Source organism: Dreissena polymorpha, chromosome 1, assembly GCF_020536995.1.
Source record: "Dreissena polymorpha isolate Duluth1 chromosome 1, UMN_Dpol_1.0, whole genome shotgun sequence".
NCBI lineage: Eukaryota > Metazoa > Mollusca > Bivalvia > Myida > Dreissenidae > Dreissena > Dreissena polymorpha.
The window spans coordinates 157,431,549-157,454,884 of NC_068355.1; the positions used below are offsets into that span (position 1 = coordinate 157,431,549).

The 23,336-nt window shown below is 34.9% G+C and overlaps 2 protein-coding genes across 3 annotated transcripts in view; one reads left to right on the forward strand and one right to left on the reverse strand.

The window, feature by feature from the left end:
* The window catches only part of LOC127857646 (mRNA-decapping enzyme 1B-like), a 114,396-nt gene extending 105,992 nt beyond the window's left edge, over positions 1-8,404 (reverse strand). For both annotated transcript variants that reach the window (XM_052394229.1, XM_052394224.1), the window contains exon 1: positions 8,265-8,404. In XM_052394229.1, the coding sequence (XP_052250189.1) occupies positions 8,265-8,384 (120 nt within the window). In that variant the 5' untranslated portion in view covers positions 8,385-8,404. The remainder of the gene's footprint in view (positions 1-8,264) is intronic.
* A 200-nt stretch (positions 8,405-8,604) lies between these two features.
* Positions 8,605-23,336, forward strand: part of LOC127857582 (muscle calcium channel subunit alpha-1-like) — a 175,743-nt gene continuing 161,011 nt past the window's right edge. Inside the window, exon 1 of the mRNA XM_052394059.1 lies at positions 8,605-8,884. Within this exon, the coding sequence (XP_052250019.1) occupies positions 8,866-8,884 (19 nt within the window). The 5' untranslated portion in view covers positions 8,605-8,865. The remainder of the gene's footprint in view (positions 8,885-23,336) is intronic.

Genomic DNA, 23,336 nt, shown 5'->3' on the forward strand with positions numbered 1-23,336 from the left:
CTGAGCACTGATTGGCTGATGCTCTTACCAAGAAATTCTCATTTGATTGACAGCTGAAAAAATCAATATTGGCCACTCGCTGAAAAATTCATTGAAAACAGTTACTGTAGCTCTAAGGCGGAGTTAACGGACTGAATAACCCGATTTATTGTTGACATGTGTATGGGTTGTGTATTAGAAAATAGCCCATATGCAGATTATCGGACGTCTAAGAGACTTCCACCATTTGTATAATGGATGTACGACTGCCGTCTTGGGGTGTAATTTACGCCCTGATGTCCACTAATGGAAGCCCTGTGATTTACTCCATAGACCCGCACGTCTAATCGAGCATTCTAATTTACCGTATTTTACCATGCATAGCGCGCATTTTTTTACCTTCAAATTTCAAAATAAAAATTCAGTGCGCGTAATACATTGACACAACGCTTTCCTGGTTGCTAAATTGCAAAAAATCCATTTCATAATGGTAAATCTTCACAATTGCCGCCATTTTTTTTGTGAAGAAAACTACACCCTATAATGTTATAGACTGAAGGGGCCGTTGTCGAAACAACAAATAGCGGGAAAGGTTAAGAATGAACAGGGTAGTAACAGTTTTGACAAAAATTAAAAGAGGAAATAAATGTCTTTGTTGGTGTTTTCACACTTCTTCATTGATTGTTCATTAAAAAAAATCGAGGTATATCGATCCCCGTGCGTCGCGGTAGTGTTTGTTAAAGTTTTTGTTGTCATGAAAACTTGTTGATTTACAACGCAAAACGTCTTATTTGAACTGAGGCTAATTATTTCATTCATATTTCTCAACTTCGCTTTTGCTTTATTTTGATAATTTAATCCAAAGTTTAATGTTAGCAATTCCGAAAATTTGCACTCTATTTGAATTAACAGTTTGACGTCATCAAAGGAAAGCCGCTTCCTGTCTGCAGCAATAAAGCGACAAGTTTCTCGACGACAAAATTGGCTTCCTTTGTCTAGCAATCAACATGCCGAACCAATCGTGTTTTTGTTTCTCAATGGCAATCGTTCAATTAAATAATAGCACGTGCAAAGCTCCGCCTTCGAACCTTTTGCAGAGAACGGAGGTGGAGTTCAACGGTTAATTGAGCAAGTGTTTTACGTAGGTTGAGTTCCGATTTGCCGAAATTACTCGGCCCTAGGCATTGAAACGACGAATACGTTTATCAATGATTTTCCGATCTCTGCATTAATATGCTACTGTGCGGGTATACTACGTAGGTTACAAACCAACAATAGAGATATAGACTAGTTTTATTTTCTTTCAATATAGACAAACAAATGATATTTGTCAAATGGCTTTACGCCGATAACACCAACTGTATGGAATTGAGCGTTCGGGTGTATTGTTTGTCTCACTATAAATACTATAAATACTTATTAACTAGACGCAGTGAAGGCGCGAAATACTGGGTCAAACTGGAATTAATGGGGAGCATCTCTTAATGGGGAAATATTAAAGGCGATGAAAAATAAAATGGGATCCACGGACGATTTGTGTAAAATTGGACATTGCAATGTTGCGGGTCTGCAGAAGAAGATGTCGTTCGATGTTGTGAGCGGCAGGTAATGAAAATGTTACACTGTTAAAATATGAGGAATAGGTAATAGTGGTTCGAATTTAATGCGCAGGGGTCTTGAAAAAACACGTGCAGTGGGCGGCAATAAGGACATATCAGTGTTCTCGAGAGAATAATCTTAAAAATTGTCGAAAATATAGTGCTATGCAACCAACCCTCCTGATCGTATAAACGCTCCCTACTTTAAAACAAAAAAATAAGCCCCCGAAAAACTCAGATTAAATGATTGCGCAATATAAGAATGGCGGCCATTTTCGGCCAAATTTTCAGGTTTTGGTCTTGAATTCTTTTTTTTCCTCCATTTTGGCTTTAAAAAATCACATGCGCGTTATACATGGTAGCGCGCTATACATGGTAAAATACGGTACTTTATTCAGTTGTGTCTGGATTTTCTGTTAAATCATCATACAATACAACTAGAAATGGCGCGGCAGAGGCCAACGCGTATCCCCACGCCGCATGTTTGACCCAGGGGCGCCCCAGGGTTGGTAATGGGACCATGCATAGTTGAGATTGATCGTATTGTCATAAGAGAGGTTCAGTATCAATTTGAAGTGAATCGGTGTAGAAATGAAGAAGTTATAGTACAGTACACTCCACGCGTTTTCCCCAATTTCCCTCCATACTCCGCGGGGATTGACCTGCAGGGAGATTAAGAAAATCCCGCTTTACGCGGCGTTTGCATGATTTTGAACGCGGCGGCCCTCGGCGTTGGCAACGCGGGGGAAACTCCGCATTTTACGTGATAACGATCAATTAAATTTTGTTTGACTTCCTGATTTTCAAATAAAATTACATTTATTACAAGTACATACATGTACATGTATTATAATATTTACAATTAAAAAAAAACAACCAAGATAGATCAATCCCGACGTGGTTGTAGAAGTAGTTGTTGTTGTATAGAAAACTCGTTGATTTACAACACACAAAACGTCGTCTTTTAACAAATTACCACCAATTAATATAAACACAGTTTGCAACATTGTTTTTATTTTGATAATTTAATCCAAAGTTTTCATGTTAGCAGGTGATTTTCTATACTGAACATGTAAACAAATGACCAAGGACCCTAAAAATCTCGCAAATCTGTGTGATTTGACAGTTTTACGTAATCAAAGAAAAGCCGCTTCCTGTCTAAAAGCATAACTTACTCAAGTAAACACGTTCAACGAATGCATAAGGAATGGTTTTAATTGTCGGAACAAAGTCAATTCTCTGCTGGCTAATGCATTTATTTTCTCTTTGTAGGTAGGTAATTCCATTGATTGCTAAAAAGGTGGTAACTATTGAGTTGATAGTTGCATTTAATATTCACAGTTGTATTCTTGTTGCGTCGACATTCAAAACAATGTTTACCAGTAATTATGGACCAAATCGGCAGAGTGACATTCACACATGTTAATCCCTTTTGTCAAAACACCGCAGACAGCAGTCTACACAATAGGTCAGTAGACAAGCTTTGCGTGTGTTCATAATGTCAAACACTTAAAATCCAGTTCCGCCCAGATGTCTTCTTTAATCAGTTTACAGTACAATTACTGTTAAAATAATTACTCTACTAAAATACCGTAACGATAAAGATTCGGCGTGTTCGATTTGAAATTATATTAGAGGAAATATCAACTTATTCGCGATATAATTTCGTTAAAAAATACCAAAGAAACTTTTAACCGAAATCAACAAAATTCAATGTTCTCTGCGCTACAAAGTTTGTATCAAAAAATCAATACACGCACGCTTTGCAGGAGTATACATTGTACCTTGACCTTGTACATTGCAGCATAATTTTTGCGCGCTTTTGTTGGGAAATATACATGATGACTGTATATTGGAAGCATTTGTAAACGTCGTGTTAACAATTAAAAATCGTAGTGTGTTTCGGATTACTAATTATTATTCTCATTTGGAAATTTTACGGAACATTTATTCTTGTGTTATATGTGTTATGATTTAAATATTAATTTGTCAAATGTATTATATTCATTCATATTGTAGACGTACCTGTGAATTAAAAAACATAATTTTTATATGTATTAATTTTCTATACAATCATCTTTTTTATACATGTACTACAGTATTTAAACAATTTATTATAACAATGTTTTTATTTTTTGGCATGCCCAGTAGCACACTGCTAACGCGGCGTTGCGCGGCGGTCACTGATAAGAACGGAAAGTGTCTGCATTTACCGACTAGCCTAAAGTAATACACGCCGCGGGAATTAGCGAACGCGGCGTAACGCCGAGCGTTTTATCGAGTTCACCTCGCTCTTCCAACGCCGCGTGAACACTCGCTAGCAGAAAAAACCCCGCGGAGGGAGGGCGTTTTTTGGGGAAAATGCGTGGAGTGTACTGTAAAAGGCAATTTTGGGTGGGCGTGGCCTATGTGGGCAGGGCGCCCCAGGGTTGGTAATGGGGCCATGCATAGTTGAGATTGACTGTATTGTCATAAGAGAGGTTCAGTATCAATTTAAAGTGAATCGGCGTAGAAATAAGGAAATTATAGTAAAAGGCAATTTTGGGTGGGCGTGGCCTATGTGGGCGGGGCTTTACATCTTAAAATAAATGTTTTTATGATATTATGCATCAAATGCACAATTTCCATAAGGATTACCTCCCATGACCATCATCAGTATTCTGATAAACTGGCCATTATCAGGGCCATAACACCCTTTTTGGGGAAGGGGCCTCAGCCTTTTTTTAGGGGAAAAAAAGCACGTTTTTTTTCTAAATTGGGGAAAATAAGGAATTTGTATTTCATTTGGATAATGGAGTTGATACATGAAATAAATTATATTGGGTAGCCACAAACATTTTTTTTTTTTTTTCGTATTTACTTGGTCATAAAGCGTCTGTATGAAACATGTTTGTCGTAAAATTAAAGCAAGCTGAAAAAAAAGAGCAAATAAAACGCATGAAAATAGACGCCGTAAACGCACTAAAAGGAATCACTTACCCGGTATTGCTTAGTTGATACAATAATATTCCAAAAATATCCACATGACTGAAAATATTTTAAGTCGTAATAGACTTTTAATGTAATCTATTTATAGCTTTTGAATTCGGCTTGTTTCGTAATTCGCTGATTGGTCACGAATGACAAAATTACGTCATGCTTCGCGAGGTAAGCACAACTTATTCGATCAATACACATACCACTCTAGGAGAATAATACAGGAGGCAATGAAAGGCATATTCAACCAATACGCATACCCCCCCCCCCCCAGGAGACTTTTTACGGCTCTGGGTTTTTCCAGCCTAATAGAAGGCTCAACAAGTAAACAATTTTTACTTTTATTTTTGGTGGGGGATTTTTCCAGTATTGGGGAAAATTTGGGGTCAAATTAATTTGGGGGGAAAAAAGTGGATACTTCGGTTGGGGAAGCGGCCGATATTCGGCTTCTTCAAAGAAAGGTTTTTTGGCCCTGATGATTTTATGAGTAGAGTGGAAGTGGAAGAGTAAACTGTAGGGACCAAAAAATGAAGTAGGTATAACATAGCCCGCAAAGTGCCACAACAATTATTGACTGGTAGCAACAAAGGTTATTCGTGCATGAATGATTCACATCTGTTTTAGTGCCTTGGCAACCATGTGCAGGGGTTCTGAAATATTTAATGAGTCTACTTGTCCACGGACAAGTTGGACCCACAAATTCACCTGTCCGTACCAAAGAATTACTTGTCCGTACTTTTAAGATAAATAAAGGAAAACATCATTACTAATTAAGCAAATAATACAAACATACACTTTTGTTAAGTTCTATTTAAATTTATACATAAATTGTGGTTAACTAGAAAATACAAGCAAGATATGTAAACAATAAGAACACGTTTAAGTCACACATGATACCATCTCGGATATTTAATAATCTCAACATGACTAGAAAATTCACTTGAAATAAAATAATCTCCGCTAAATAAAAGTATATAATTATCCGCTTATAAAGGAAACTCCTTTCAAAGTTTACATTTACACACACCGGTAACATTTTCAATCCAAGGAAATTCAATTAGCCAAGACTCAACAAATTCTCGTTTCCGCTTGGCGTCGTATGCTTTATCATATTCATACTTGGCTTTTCTCTTCTTTTCCGAAGCCGAACTGATTTTATCATTGGTCTGATTAGCGTCATGGCTTGACGTTAAAGTGGTTTTATTTAAAAAAAATCAAATGCAGGTCCGTAAAACATGATTGCGGCCATTTGCAATTTACAAAAAATGTTATCTAATGCGTGATTTGCTGTTGCTGTACACGTGCGCTGGTTTCTCTACTATAAATGTTACCTTATGCATGATTGGCTTTTGCTATATACGCGTGGACTTGTTTACAACATTAAATAATTATTATCGGAAAATAACCTACCTCCAGTTAAAAAAGTGTGCTAGTTCGTTTTTTATTTTCAGAAAATATTGAAGTTTCGTTCTCAAAACAAAATTTACCACGGAAATTGTACTTGTCCCCGGACAAGCCAGCTTTCAAAAGCTGCTTGCCCGGAAGGGGAAATTGACAACTCGGACAACTCGGACAGCATATTTCAGAAACCCTGATGTGTTGAGAAACTTTAACAGTTAAATCGTAAAATAAAAATATGAAGACAATTATTTTCTTGAAATGTTTTAATTAATGTTATGTTAAATTTACAAGTATAATAAGTTGCAGTACATTGTACCTAGTCTTATACTATTCGTTTACTAGTCACTGTGCACCTGTTACCAGTTTCAGTGCAAGATAACACTGTTTAATGAAAACAGCCAGGGTTCGCCAAAACTGTCGGTCTGTCGGTCCTGACCGGCAAATTTTACTCAGGACTAACAATAAATTCAAGTAATCGGTCAGACGGAAGACAAAAATAGCCGATCACAATATTTTAATTCGTAAAAAACGCGCTCGGAAGTAACGTAAATATCAAAAATTTCAGCCCATTTTCATTACAGTCAAGTTACAACACCGGTTTAGGGAGCATAAATAATACCTTATTAAAGTAACATATAGGTTTGGATCACATTAAAATACGATAAATCATTTTGAAAGTCCATATTATTAAACATTAATTATAATAATAATAAATCACAAATAATCCAAGCTCGGCTGAACAAAAAGAGATTTTATCAGATTTTCTTCGAATAGATAGTAGACCGATATGAAATGAACCATTTTAGTTTGGGAAGTGACTCCTGCATTTAACATCCTCTTTAACCAATCGTATACGAGGATTGTCACAGCAACAAGTTTTCGCGAGATGACTCCACTTCAAAGAAAACAAGTGACAGAATTCTGGTGATTTAGATAACGGACTCAGATGATGATATTGACAACACAAATGACGACATTAAATTTGATAAACAAAGCGAAAAAGAAAACGAAAATAAGCTCCAATGCTACTCGCAAGAGTCTGACACTTGTGAAATGTAGAGCGAAATAGACTCTTTCAAGTAGAATTGGGGCATATTTTCGTTTTCATTTCAAAGAAAGCTGCACACGGCTCCTTTTCCGTTCCCCTGCTTCCCCTTTGGATTAATTGTGGTTGATTACTTTTTATAACAAGTGTTACAAATAATATCGACTTTCGAGATGTTTTATTGTATGTTAATGTGATCCATACCAATACACATCTAAAAGGTACTCTCTTGTGTTGTGTTTTGCTGTTATAGTTTAGTCGGACAGTGGGACTGACAGAAACTGATTCGGAGTGATAAAAATTTCAAGTCTGTCAGTCCAAATGACTGACAGATTTTTCAAGTTTTGGCGAACCCTGAACAGCCAACAAATTACCTGTACTTATTATCACTTGTGCATTCATGCAATTCTGACTTATAAAAAAAAATGAAATTGGTACTTTATTTTTATCATTTTGTCCATATATTAGACGCATTGGAATATAACACACTGACAACTTCTTCGTGGTAAAAAGTTGTGTCTTTTACTCTGAAAATAAGGCATCTTTGTTATGTGGTACAGTTTATTTTTTAAACATTCATTATAACATCATAGAACTGAAATGGAAGATATAAAAAGGTAAACATATTAATATTAATTAAATACACCATTAACAATTGTGTGTTTGTTAATGTTGTAAATATTTTCCCCTAAACTTAAATCCCCACCCAAAATCAGTTTTGTGCACTACTTTTTGCTCTTTTTTTTGCATAACTGCATCTTAAAATACTTAACTGCGCCATGCTCCTATGCGCTCCTGAGAAAAAACATTATATAGGTCAATCATGGAAGTAGTGAATGCTACTTCAGTGTGTATGAAACTTAGGTAAATAAATAAATTTGATATGGATTTCAAGGGGAATTAAATAATTCTTTACAGGTAACTTGTTTCTTGTTGCATTGCTTGCATTCGTTCAAAAATTATTTTACTAGTTTTCTGTATACACTGGTATTAGGTAACTGGAGGATATATTAATTGTGATACATTTCTGCATTGTGTTTGCCAATTATGTCAAGTTCAAGAAAATGCTAAAAAACACCACCACATTATTCTGTATTGCAAACAACAAAACAGAGTTATTGGCTTTCCCTTACAGTATGGCAATATTGCATCAAATGCCTGTGTAATATGTTCATTTCATTTTCAATAAAAACACAAAATAATAGTGGAATAATGGTGATTTTACACACTGACATTGATAGAAAACAACATATTAAGTTACATACCCATTCATTCGACTTAGCATTAAACGAATAAAGCGCAACTTGTGACGCAGTATCCAGTATTTCAGTAATATATGGATCTCTCTGCTGCAGAGCAGCAAGATTCATTCGTCCCTCCGCCATGTTTAAAAGAAACAATAGTCACGCGGTAAATCATGAAATGTTTACAAGACATAAACACTCGTTTTAAATAAAATATAATCCACAAAATTGTGTCATTTTAGGTAAAAACTAACATTATGATAAAGAAACCTACGTCATATTTATTTGCCATAAGACATTTACTATATTTACTGCATCGATATGGATGACTGACAAGTGAATCACTCAAGCGTGAAAGCAGCCTAAGCAGTGAATTATCGATTCAATAGTGGTAGTAATTATCAGGCCAAAATACACGAACAAAGTCTTTTATTGATTTATTTTTCTGTTTTGTGTGTTTGATGTTTTGTGTTTGTAATAAAGAAGTTATGGTATGTAAACACTTGTGTTTAAAAAGTGATGCTGGATGCTGATAGAAAGTCAGATGCTGCATAAGTCTAAGAATGTGGAATTTATGTGTACTCGATTTTTAGTGAAAAATTGAGTAATTTCCAGGAAAATAATGGCAACTGCTATTCACGGTAAGATGTTGTTTATGTATGTTACAGAGCATACATCAGTTCAGAATTGTAAGAAGTCTGATAAATCATGTAAAAAGCATAATTGAATTTTAATTGGGAAAGTATCGAATTACAGATTCATATTTTTATTACACGAGATACGTCTTTCATTATGATTATATTGTTATGTATACAAATCAAGAAAATGTCCATTTTCTTAAGCTTCCTAATTGCAAGCCAGTGTTTTTTTATGGCAATTTCGGGGCCGATATTCGGCGCCATTCCCCTCCTAAAATAGCATATATTTTCCCCCATTTTTTTAAAAAAAATCCCCTCCAAAAGTAAAAAAAAATAATTTTTTTTTTTTTTTGAACTGCCTCATGATAGATATATCTCAAATTCATTTTATAAACAACTAACAATATATATTACTATAATTAATATGATTTTTTATTATTATAAAGAGTTATATTAAATTAGGTTTTCCCAAATCAGTGGACTTCATGAATTAATTTTTTTTCCAAAATGGCCAAGAAAAGGTCTGATCTATCTATATTGTGTCAATATTTGTTGATAAAAGCATTCCAATTTGGCCCATTTTATTGATAAAAAATGCTCACATTTGCCATTTCATTGATTAAAAAAATCCCAATTAGACTCTAATTGGCTTGGAAAACTGATACTGTGCATGACGGCTGAACTGACTGAAACTAATGTTGAACAAATCATTGATATATATTTAAGAAAAAGAACAGAGACATTCAGCTGTGAATATTACATTCATACATACATGTGTATTCATATAATTTTTATCATTGCATATAAAAGAATGACTTCTTAATTTTCCCCTTTTCCTAAAAAACGACGCGTTTTTCCCCTTTGGACGGGCCCCGCCACCATTCCCCAATAGGTGAAAAAAACCACTGCAAGCTGCAATATATACCATGTAATAAACTAATATTAATGAATAAATTAAACAGACATGTAATCATAATAATATTATTTAATAATAATAATAACATTGATTATAAAATATTAATAATATGCATCTTTGGTTTGTGTTGTTAACAGGAGTCAGTCGACTCAGTGTAAAAATTAATGAATGGTAACCATTTTTATCAAAATATTTTGTAAAATAACAATTTTATAATAAATTATTTAATATTGATCAGTGTATAGGAACAACATGTTTGAACTATTTTTACTACAACTCACAAGACAAACCCATATTTCTATCATGTTGCTGTAGTAACTATTACATGCGATTGTTTGTCACATAACCCTGGCGTGAAACTATACTCTGGGTCCTCACATTATGCTTCCTCAGGTGTGGAAGGACCTCATAACTTCAAAGTACATTTTTAAATCTTTCCCCCATAAGAAGCAAGGTGAAATTGGCTTTTGCAACCAGCATAAAACCAAAACAGCCTGCGAGTAACTCGCAGTCTGTTCAGGTGTTATGCTGTTTGCTACTCATCAGTATCTTGACTTAGGGTTGGAAATGAAGCCTTTCAAACTTTAATATATAAAGAAAGGACTTAAATGTAATTTGATTTTCTAAAGGACTTCAAATGCGTCAAAATACATGTCTAAGTGGTAAAGGGATAATCATACTTGAAGTCATGAGAACCTAGTTCAACCTACCCCGAACAAGAGAGTCAGACTGGGTGTTGTTTAACTCTAAAAATGAAGCTCTGTCTTTAAAGACAAAATAATTTTTATACGCCCGTATAAAATACGGGACGTATTATGTGAAACCCCTTGGCGGGCGGGCGGGCGGCGGGCGGAAGGCATTACTTTGTCCGGACTCTAATTCAAATTGTATTCATCCGATCTTCACCAAACTTGGTCAGCAGTTGCATCTAGTTGATATCTAGGCCAAGTTCGAATATGGGTCATGCCGGGTCAAAAACTAGGTCATAGGGTCAATAAGTGCATTTTCAAAGGGGCCACTTTGTCCGGACTCTATTTCAAATTGTATTCATCCGATCTTCACCAAACTTGGTCAGCAGTTGCATCTAGTTGATATATAGGCCAAGTTCGAATATGGGTCATGCCGGGTCAAAAACTAGGTCATAGGGTCAATTAGTGCATTTTCAACGGCGCCACTTTGTCCGGACTCTAATTCAAATTGTATTCATCCGATCTTCACCAAACTTGGTCAGTAGTTGCATCTAGTTGATATCTAGGTCAAGTCCGAATATGGGTCATGATTATCAATTTAATACACCTCATTTACATTTATCATCCGCTGAACACTTATCGAACTTGATAGCAATAAAAACCGCTATAAGCATCTTATAAAGGTGAATTACAGACAGCCTTGGTATTCATGCTGATATAAAATGTAAAAGCAAACAGTATTTAAACATTCAAACCAAATATTTATTTCAGTTTTTAGGGAACTAATTTCAAGATAAGTAATATCAGTACAGGAAATACTGCCATTCTATACCTATGTAGGTCTAAACAATTATGATTTAAATATTGTGTTTTAGAGAACAAATGAGACTAAGTGTACACTTATTGATATCAATGCATATATATGAATATATCAGTTATATAAGTTGTTGTTGTTTTTTTTGCTTATTTCCAAAACAAATACATCAATCATCAGTGTATCATCTCCAATCGCACACGAATCGGGCGTATATTGCTCCGTCATGCGGCGCTCTTGTTAAACTTTTGTGAGCAATTTTATGTACTGGTTAATGCAATATTTGGCTAAATTCATGTAAAAAGATGCTCACAATGCTTAGAACTTCATTTAGATTTATTCTTTTGGTTACATTAAAGACATTCAAGGCTATTATTTTCTGAAGGCCAGTGTGAGTAATGTAGAGGATACAAACAGGACCCCAATACGGGAGGCCCTAGCTGTAAAGAACAACTCTCAATCAACTTTACTGCTTTCTGAACTCCTCTTCTGAACTCTTTTTTGTTATCCGGCGTCAATGGCGGAGGAATATAGAATTTGTGTTGTCCATCATTCCGTCCGTCTGTCATTCCATCCATCGATCCGTCTGTCACAAACTTTTCAGCGCTATATCTGAGAAACTATTTAAGATTTGGAATGATTTCCCTTGATTGAAAGTCTGTTTATTTTTTGCGGAGAGAAAAAGTGATTTAAACTGTGAATTGCGAATTATAGACGGATGATTTAAGTTGTGAAATATATGAAAGGATATATCGTACTGATTTCTTCAATCTGGAGGTGAAAGACTTATTTTGAGAAACTTAATTCTCGATAACTTATTTACCTGTGGTATAGATGATCTATTTTTAGTAACACTACCTCTACTTTACTTTTTATCGTTTACCTGGTCAATCAGGTCCTGTGTAAAACCTCCGTTTTTCTCGTTTTTCGTCACGCTTGGATTGAGCGCAACTTAGTCAAGCTCGCTATGGGTGTTTGTATTGAAATTTGGTGTGCCAAAATAGGTTGTTTCACGCATCCTATTAAATGTAAAACAACACTACAAGTGTTGATTGTTAGTGGTTCCAGTGTATCTCTGTGCATTCGTGTGACGTTATTTTTGCTTCTAGCCGTGCATGGCGTTGAGTCGAACCCTGGACCTGGTTCTAGGGGTGGTAACCCACGCGGGGCTGGAGGACGTAGTTCAAGAGTCAAAGGTCAGGGAAGAGGCCCAGATACTTATATAAATGAATTAGACCTATTTTCCCTACCGTCCCAAGCGTCCGAGAGGCCCCAAACGAGAAGAACTTTACGATTAGTCTCCAACCAGCCAACTATGAATTCTTGGCTAACAAATTCTCAGAACGAGCGAGATCTCTCAGCCGGACATATTTTCGATAATCCATCTAATAATCCATCCATTGCTAGTAGTATTGACTCGTTTTCCGATTCTATGGAGCCCGTTGATACTCATAATACAACTGTTACACCTAGTGAACATGAAAATCCTACAATGACCATATTGATTGATATAAAAAGGAATTGTAAAGAACTTAACAGAAAATTTGATAAGTTGGAGAAATCTGTTGATGATTTAAAAAAGGAAAACAAAAAACTACAAGAACAAAACCGCAAGCTTACGGAAACAGTAAATTTGATTGCTACAAATGTGTCGGAGCTTGAATTAACATCAAAACAGTCTTCATATAAATTGGATCAGCTCGAGGGTCAATCAAGACGTCAAAATCTGAACTTTGTTAATATTAAGGAATCAAGAAATGAAACATGGGAAGAATCGGAGGCAAAAGTACGAGACTATATAAAAAGTGAGCTAAAACTAGATGAATCTGCAATAAGTATTGAACGCGCCCACCGTCTTCCAGGGAAAAATTATCCACGTCCCGTATTCGTTAAATTCTCCTTCTTTAAGGATAAGGAACGCGTTATCAAACAATATCGAGAGCAAAGGAAATCAGATCGGGAGAACAAAACCAGTGATGCTCCTTCCAATGAGGCATCTACGACGGATACCGGAAGTAGAAAACGTGTTCGTGTGAGTGAGGACTTTCCCGAGCGGGTTCGGAAGGCTAGATCTTCCCTTATTCCACTCTTAAAAGAATCACTTGAAGCTGGAAAGAATGCCTATCTGCGTTTTGATAAACTTATCTTAAATGGAAACAGCTACATGTATGTGTACGACAAAAATAAAAAAACGTCCAGTCCCATCATTTAAATAGGTTGCCGGCCGACGCTCTTGTGATAACATTATTGTAAGCAATGACTTATATTCAAATGAAAATAACACTGACTTAACTGCGAACAATTTTGATTTTCAGCGTAATTCATTGACGAGTTTGAATGACAACATGATAATAATTAATGATAACAAAAATGATTCAACTAATTGTCTTCATAACAACATTTCTTCTGTGAAATCTTATCTTAACATTTGTGCGTGGAACATTGGGGGTCTTTTAAAATACCAAGATGATGTAGAATTTCTTAATTATATCTCAACATTTGATATTTTTGGATTTATCGAGACGTGGTCTGTCAAAGATAATACGTTTAATATTTATGGTTATACTCAATTCTGTTATTCTCGACCGAAAAGACAGTGTGCTTACAGAAGTTTAAGTAAAAGATATTCTTATTGGGCTTATTGAACGTATTTGTCATGATGTTAGTGAATGTGTTGTCTTATTGTTTAAAGGCTCATTAATTGTTTACAAATTTAGATGACATTATTTTTGTTTTTGCCTATGTTTCACCTGAATACTCAACTTTTTATGATGTAAACGATAACAATGGTATTGATATTCTAAGTACCAAAATAAATAATATTATTGCTGATTTTCCTAATACCGAATTATTCTTGGCTGGCGATCTAAACTCGAGGATCAAAGACTTTAACGATTTTATTCCAGAAGATGATCTGTCATTTATATTTGGAAATGATATTGATTAGCCATCTGATAACTTTGCAATTCGAAGAAATTCTAAAGATGAACCGTATAATAGTTTTGGTTTATCACTTATAGAATTATGTTGTACATTTGATATCCATATTTTAAATGATCGTCTCTTTGGTGATAAAGACGGTAGATTTTACATGTTTTGCTAATAATGGTGCAAGTGTCCTTGATTATATGATTGCGTCATCAAGTTTATTTAGATATATTTCTGACTTTAAAATCAGTGATAAAGATAACTCTGATCATTTTCCACTTATTTTCCAATTATGTTTTGAATCAACACAAACAAATTATTCAACAAGCAATATGTGTCATTCCAATGGGCGTTTATGGCAGAAGTTTATTTGGAAAGATGATTTGAAAGACGATTTTTATAATAAATTTTGTATTAATTTCCAGTTTTTTAAAGAAAAAATAAGAAATAGTAACGATCGTCTTGTAAGTTCGTATATCTCCGATTTTATAAATGTTTTTCAAACTGCTGGGGAAAATATGAAGTCAAATTCTAAATATTTTACTTCTTCACAGCCTGAATGGTGGGATCATGAATGTAATATTGCTAAAATTGAAAAGTCACCAGCTTTACGATATTTTAGAATTACAAATGATAGACACGATCTTATGACATATAAGGCTAAAAAAAGTATTTTTAAATCTATATGTTTAAATAAAAAAGACATATTATCTGAGAAAAAACGAAATGACTTAGTTAGTTCCCGGAAAAATTCTAAAATGCTTTGGAAAACTTAAAAAGGAAACCGTAAACATCAAGAAAATAGTATAGACCTAATGCAATGGCATCATTATTTCAAAAACTTATTTATAAATAAGAAAGCAATTCCCAAGAGCAAGATGACATCAGTTTTGAAAATATTCAATACGATTGTAGTAGTTTAAACACACCCATTTGTAACCAAGAAATCATTGATAGCATACGTCACCTGAAATCAAATCGTTCAGGGCGACCTGACAGAATTTGTATTGAAATGTATAAATTTACTATTAATGATATATTGCCTTTTTTAAATCCACTTTTTAATGAAATTTTTGACTCTGGTATTTTTCCTAATAATTGGAGCGAGAGTATAATTACTCCACTACGCAAAAAAAGGATTTATTAACGACCCTTATAATTACCGTGGTATCTCACTTATAGACACTATATGTAAAATATTTTGCCATATACTAAGTAATAGATTTACCATATGGTGTGATACTTTTGGTGTTATAGATGAGTCACAGGCAGGGTTTAGAAAACAATATACAACATCAGATAACATTTTTACATTAATGGCGCTCTGTCAAAAATATTTATCCAAGAAAAAAGGTCGTTTTTATTGTATTTTTGTAGATTTTGCAAAAGCATTCGATAGCATACAACATCAAAAATTGTGGAATGCTTTTGCAAGAAAATATGTTAATGGAAAAATTTTTGGTTATTCTTCAATCAATGTATAGCAAGTTAAAATCATGTGTTAAGGTTAATAACAGATTGACGGAATTTTTCTCGTGTTATATTGGAACGAGGCAGGGCTGTGTTTTCATAGGGATTTGTCCCTTTGCCCCTCAGGTTGTTACTAATATTGAAACTTTCTAATTTTATCAATAATGATTATAAAAGCTTATTGCATATTTCCAATTTTCTCAATAATGCTTATAAAGCTTATTGCATAACTTTACAGTTTCACAGCTGATTGTGGATCCATGTACAAAGACATTTGTAATAAGCAGTTACTTGAACTAAGAAACCTGTTATAATGCATTCTTACTGATATAAGATTACTGGTTGTTATTAACAAGTTTGTCTCGTAGCCTTTGTCATTGTATTGGTACAACATTCCATGCAAATCAACAAACATTTTCATGATGCAATATGTATTACTTATTTATCAAGGTTTCTTTATAATAGTGTTGTTTATTGTGGATTTGATTTGACAACAAATGTTTTCTGTATTGGTTTTCTATAACCACCTGGTAACGCCAATTATGCAACAAATTCCTAGGTTACACCAAACTAGTATAAAAAGGAAATGCAGACCTTCATCTGTACTGCATTCCTTCTTTGTAAATAAATGGTGTTTTTCTATTTTGCGTTGCAGGTAAGAAACTGATTTTACTACATTATATTTGATTCAATTTGTTTTACTTCAAGTTTCAAATACTTAACTGTTTTATGGTAATATAATTATTTATTCAGAATTTTTGTCAGTTTCAATGATAAGTCAGTTATGAATTTAAATGCAATAGAATTAAGTCTGTTAATTTATATCAGTTTAATAATTATGTTTGTTACAGTTTAAGTCAATTCATATTTACTTTCAAAGCGAGTGGCTCTATAGACTTAAGTTCCCTATGTAATCGTGTATTAGTGATTTTAAGTAATTTGTGTATTGTATTTGTATATTTGACTGCATTCCTTCTTTGTAAATAAATGGTGTTTTTCTATTTGGCGTTGCAGTCCGGCTTCCTCCTAAACCTCTCACAGAAAAAGTTAAACTACATCAAGGAGTCGTTACATCAAAATTATTCGAGTTCAATATTCAATTTTCAAAAGACAATTCAATGAACAAATCGTATTCCAAATAACTGAATAATATATAAACAAAACGCTTATAAACAAAACACTTCTTAACAACTTATCTTGACAACAAACTTACATCAAAAGTTGTCAAAACTGGTGGGAATACTACAAGATCCCTGAATTCTTCATGCTGAGGAGGCCGACTGCTCCAGGACCCTACTTGCTGAGATCGACCCCAATCCAGGACAGTTCAGGGGAGACCACCCCAAACCAGGACCGGTCAGAGGAAACGAACCAGACCCAGGACCCATCACAGGAAACAACCCCAACCCAGGACCAATCAGAGGATACCACCCCCACCGTTGACCCGTCAGAGGAGTCTACCACCACCCAGGGCTCAACCAGCCTCAGAAGACAGTGCCCACTGCAGAAGTCAACCCAAGCTTCTCCTGACATCAGACGTGCAGGACCCATGGAATTCGCAGGTAGGCCCTTTTCTGTTGATAGTGTTGGTAGATTTGACCCCAAGAAGGATGACGCAAGGGCTTGGTTAGAAAGATATATTTACATTGGTGGTATTTCAAAAACTTCCCCAAGCCAATTGGCACAATGTTTTGGGTTATTTTTAACATTGGGGTCTGCATTTGATTGGTTCATTAGTCTCCCTGAGGACATTAAAGAAGATTTTGAATTGTTAAAAACTCAGTTTTTAAGGAGATTTTCTCAAAAAGTTGATTTAATACATACAACTTCTGAAATTTTTCAAATGAAACAGAGCCAAAATCAAAAAGTTAAGGATTTTGTTTATGAAGTTGAGAACAAGGCACTTAAGGCAGGTATTGCCCAAGACACTATTTTTAGTGCAATTCATTGTGGGTTACTCCCGCATATTAGGGCTGATTTAATAAGAAATCCTCCAAGCAATTTAGATGAGCTTTTAAAAACCTCTGAGCAGTCTGAAAGTGCACATGAGTTAAACCCCCCTCAGGCAAATTTATCAGCTACTTTAATTACTGGTATTGTGCGGAATGCACTAGGCAATGTTAATTTACTGGACCTACACAACAAAGTTGAAAATTTAATGTTCACACAAAATTCTGTAAATGCTGTTGAAGCAACACCTTCTAATATACAAAATTATGTTGAACAAAGGTCTAATACTAGGAGTACTTTTAAAAGCATCAATTCAAAATGTACAGCTTGCGGTGATAGCAAACTTCATCAAATTTCAAAATGTTGGGCAAAATCTAAAACTTGCTATTTCTGTAACAAACAAGGTCACATTCAAAAGGCATGTTTTCATTGGTTGAAAGCTAATAACAGATGACAATTTCCACCTGCCAGTGGTTACAGAGGGAACCATCTGGAAAGGTCCAAATCTGACAAATATTCTGTGCAACAAAATAAGCATTCAATCGATAAAACTAATGCTAAAACTTCAATAAAACAATCAAACATTGAAAACAAAAAGTCTAGTCTGAAAAGTAATTCCAATCAAGGCAAAAATAATAAATCAGTTCCATCAATTTCAAATGTTTCAACAGAAACAAACCTACTAAACAACTTCATCCAAATAACAATAGGTACTAGACAGCTTAAAGCATTAGTTGACTCAGGTGTGAATTTGTCATGCATTAGCAAATCCCTCTTGAAAAAAATCAAACCGGATATCAAACACCTCAATGCAAGTGACCATTTATGGGTTGTAGGTGTCAGTGGCAAAATGATCAAAGTTAAGGGCACAATTATATTAGACATTAAAATAGGAGAAGATTCATTTTCACATAAATTCTATGTCTTTGACCACATTCATCAGGCTTTCATACTTGGAATGGATTTTCTAACAAAAAATAAGTGTGTTCTGGACTTTGAGAGTTTACAGTTCAGAGCAAATCAAACCAAAAGATCAATAAACATGATTTCCACTCCTAAGGTTGGGTTAGCAAGGCTACAGAATAGTTTGACCATAGAGGCATGCTCTCAGGTGTGTGTGCCAATTAAATGTTCAAAGTTTAAAACTGGTCAGGTTGTTTTGGTCGAAGCTGTTAATTCCCTAATGTCAAAAAGCATTGCTTTAGGTAGGGTTGTTGTAAAGCCGACTAATGGCAAGAGTTCATGTTTGCTAATGAATCCCTTACCTTGTGATGTGCATCTTAAAGCAAATACTGTGATTGGAAAACTCATTCCTGTCCATGAGGACTCAATTAGAAAATTAAATGATGATGATGATGACGATGATGATGATGATCTGTGCGAACCTGGTGTTCATGTCTTGACAGAAGTTGAGGTGAATACCATTCTCAATGACTTGGGTATTGATGTTGATGGCCAATTTCTTACTATTGAACAGAAACAAAAATTGAAACGGTTTATTGCTTCAAACAGGGATATGTTTGCTAAAGATACATCAGAACTAGGGTGTACTGATTTACATCATCATAGGATTGAAACTGGTGATGCTGTTCCACAGCGTCAACCTCCTTATAGAGCGTCCCCTCAGGCTAAGGCAGAAATAGAGTCACAAGTCAAGGATATGTTAGACAATGACATTATTGAACCATCAGATTCCATGTGGGCAGCCCCAGTCATTTTGTGCAGAAAGAGAGATAACACTTTCAGATTTGCAATTGATTATAGGCGTCTCAATGCTGTAACTCAACCAATCAATTTCCCTTTGCCGAGGTTCGAAGATGTTGTTGATTCTGTTTCTGAGCAAAATTCTAAAATTTTCACTGTGTTGGACTTGAAGAGTGGTTTTCACCAAATTCCATTAGACCCTGAGACAAAGCATAAAACAACATTTGTTACACATGAAGGTAGTTATAGTTTCAAACGCCTTCCATATGGTCTTCGAAATGCACCTGTAGCTTTTCAAATGGTAATGGCTCAGGTCTTAAGAGGTATCAATTTCAAATTTGCACTTGTTTATGTTGATGATATCATGATCCACTCTTCTAACTTTGACCAACATTTAGAACATTTAGAGCTAGTTTTCAATAGACTAAGGCAAGCTAATTTAAAATTACAACCCAAAAAGTGCAATTTTGCAGCAAGCCGCGTTGAATATCTTGGACATTTATTCACAAGCACCGGCATTGAGGTCAATCCAAAGAAAATAGAATGTGTTAAAACTTTTCCAAGACCAAAAACCCAACGTAATGTCCGTGAATTTCTTGGTTTATGTAACTACTACAGAAAATTCATAGCAGGCTTTGCAGCAATAGCTAGTCCTCTTAATGAACTCCTTAAGAAAGAAATTCCTTTTAAGTGGACTGACAAATGTGAACTAGCTTTTCAAACATTAAAGGAAAAACTAATTTCAACTCCAATTTTAGTGTTCCCTGACATGTCAAAACCTTTCATTCTCTCTACTGACGCATCTGACTCAGCCATAGGCTTTGTGTTAGGTCAGTTAGATGATGAAAAGAAAGAAAGAGTGATTTCTTATGGAGGTCGCTCACTTAGGGGTAACGAACTAAAATGGAGCATTTATGAAAAAGAATGTTTAGCACTTATTGAGGCCATAAGTCAATTTCATCCATACTTAGCAAATTCTAAATTTACTGTTTATACTGACAATATGGGAATGAAATTTATTCAAAATCTCAAAGACTTGACTGGCAGGAAAGGTCGATGGTCTCTTAAGCTGCAAAGTTATGACTTTGACATCATTCACAAACCAGGGCTTAAAAATGCCAATGCTGATGCATTAAGCAGACGATCATATGACATTGATCCAACCAGTGTTTCTGTTAATGCAGTTGACTTGAGCAGCAAAAAGCATGAATCTATACAAGTAGAGTTCAGCTATTCTGCTCAAAATTCTGTATTGCATGAGGTGCCCTTGCTGGCGGCGTTGGACATTGTTGATGATGTTGATGATCTGCAGTCTGTTGATTTGCATGATTTTTCATCAGATCTTTCAAAAGAACAATGGGCTTGTTCTGAGTTAAAGGAAATTTTAGATTACCTTGTTCACAAGAAACTGCCAGATGAAACCAAAAATCATCGCTCAATTGTTATAAAGTCTGAGCAGTACTTTCTAAAGGACAATGTCTTGTATCACATCTGTGACCCCAAACACAAGAAAAAGAAACGGGACTCCGAACCTTTTTCACAGGTAGCTGTTCCTAAACACTTAAGGGAAGATGTCATGAAATCCTATCATGAAAAACATGCTCATTTGGGTTTTGATAAAACCTATTTTGCAATTAGAAGCAAGTATTACTGGCCAGGTATGTATGTAGACATTGAAAACCATGTTAATACTTGCATTGTTTGTCAAAAGTCTAAGAGGAATTATGCTAACCATAAAGCCCCTCTCTGTCCTCTGCCAGTTGCATCTCATAGTTTTTCCAGAATTCATGTTGACATTCTTGGACCCCTTCCTGTCACAAAAGACAATCACAAGTACATTTTAGTTGTGGTAGACTCTTTCTCTGGTTGGTGTGAGGCATTTCCACTTCGAACACAGGAAGCGTCAGAAGTAGCGAAACTTTTATTTGAAGAAATTTTCTGTCGGTATGGCGCTCCAGACATTCTAGTCAGTGACCGTGGCTCAAACTTTCTCTCTAAACTTGTAGCAGCAGTTTGTGAGAAGTTTCAAGTGACTAGACATCACACATCCTCATTTCACCCTCAAACAAATAGTGTAGTTGAGCGTGTAAATGGTAGCCTTGGTCAAGCACTTAGATCTCTATGCAATGATAACCAAGATAATTGGTCAGACTTCATTCCTACAATAATGATGGCTTTCAGGAATTCAGTCTCATCTTCCACTGGCTACACACCCTACCAAGTCCTTTTTGGTAGACAGATGAGACTGCCTATAGACACTTCTCTTGTGCCAAAAGAAAATTTGCCTGTTAATGTTAAGCAACATGTTCAACGTTTAAATGAGCACCTCAAATTAACAGATGCAATTGTAAAAGCCAATCGCCTTGGACAACAAGTAAAGCAAAAACTCTACCATGACAAAACATCTAAGGAACCAAACTTTAATATAGGTGACAAAGTCTTAATGACTAAAGAAAATGTTAAGATTGGCCTATCAAAGAAACTCACACCTAAATTCCAAGGTCCATATGAGATCATTGACATAGGTCCAAATTATACATACCAATTAAAATCAATTGCAGATGGAAAAATAAGCAAATCATTAATAAATGCTAACAGACTAAAGAAATATTTTGATGGAGAATCAATAACAAAAGATGATACTTCAAATGAGGAGCCTGAGCCAGATCTTGCAAATAATGACGAAAATGTCTTGCAACAAGAGCCAGATAAAATACTGCAGTATCGATATCAAAATGGCAAAAAGTACTACAAAGTCAGATACACAGGCATTGATGGAAGTTATAACATATGGGTGTATGAACATATGGTGCCTCAAAATCTTAAAACCGAGTATCATAACATGTACACCAATAGAAATCGAAAACGAAAAAAATTGCAAGTTTATAAAAGACAGTAAACTGTCTGTATACTAATGTTAACTTATGAAAATCTGTACAAATATAAATGTGTGTATACCATTAAAAATATGTACACTATTGGGATATTTTCCAAAATTAAAACATTCAGTTCTTCCAAAAACTATTTAAAGCTTAAGTGTAGGTTTACTACCCTAAATGATTAAATGTCTTTCACACAGATTACTTTTAAAAGTAATGAGTCTCACTCATGAAAAAGTGCTAATCGGAATTCCATTAATCTGTCTTGAGGATTTTTATTCAAACTTGGGTACTTTGTCTACAGTCAGGACACTTCCTGTATCTTATGCTTATAGCTTGGAGATTCCTGTTTGTCTTTGGAACAAAAGTCTGCATTGAAATAGGCATTATGTTTAATATAATATAGCCTTGGCAATCTGTTATATTTGTTAGGCATATGGGTTGCATATATAACTGATTTCGAACCATTAAAGAGCAGCCCAATTTTAGACGACTTTTTTTGTAATTCTAAGAAGCCAGGCAAAGTCCTTCAAATGGTCAAATCTAGTATACATGTATATCAACGTTGGGCCTACCAATTGATGGACAGAAGACAATGACTGTCATGTGTATATATGTGTCCATAATTGTGTTTGTTACAAATTTAATTTGTTTATATTTTCATATTGTTTGTATGCTTAATATGTTGTATAATTTTGAGTTTCATTACTTCATATGTATGATGACCTCTTTTGATTTATTACTTCTATTCCCTTACAATGCAGGAGCATTGTTTTGCGGGAGGGGGGAAGTTTTCATAGGGATTTGTCCCTTTGCCCCTCAGGTTGTTACTAATATTGAAACTTTCTAATTTTATCAATAATGATTATAAAAGCTTATTGCATATTTCCAATTTTCTCAATAATGCTTATAAAGCTTATTGCATAACTTTACAGTTTCACAGCTGATTGTGGATCCATGTACAAAGACATTTGTAATAAGCAGTTACTTGAACTAAGAAACCTGTTATAATGCATTCTTACTGATATAAGATTACTGGTTGTTATTAACAAGTTTGTCTCGTAGCCTTTGTCATTGTATTGGTACAACATTCCATGCAAATCAA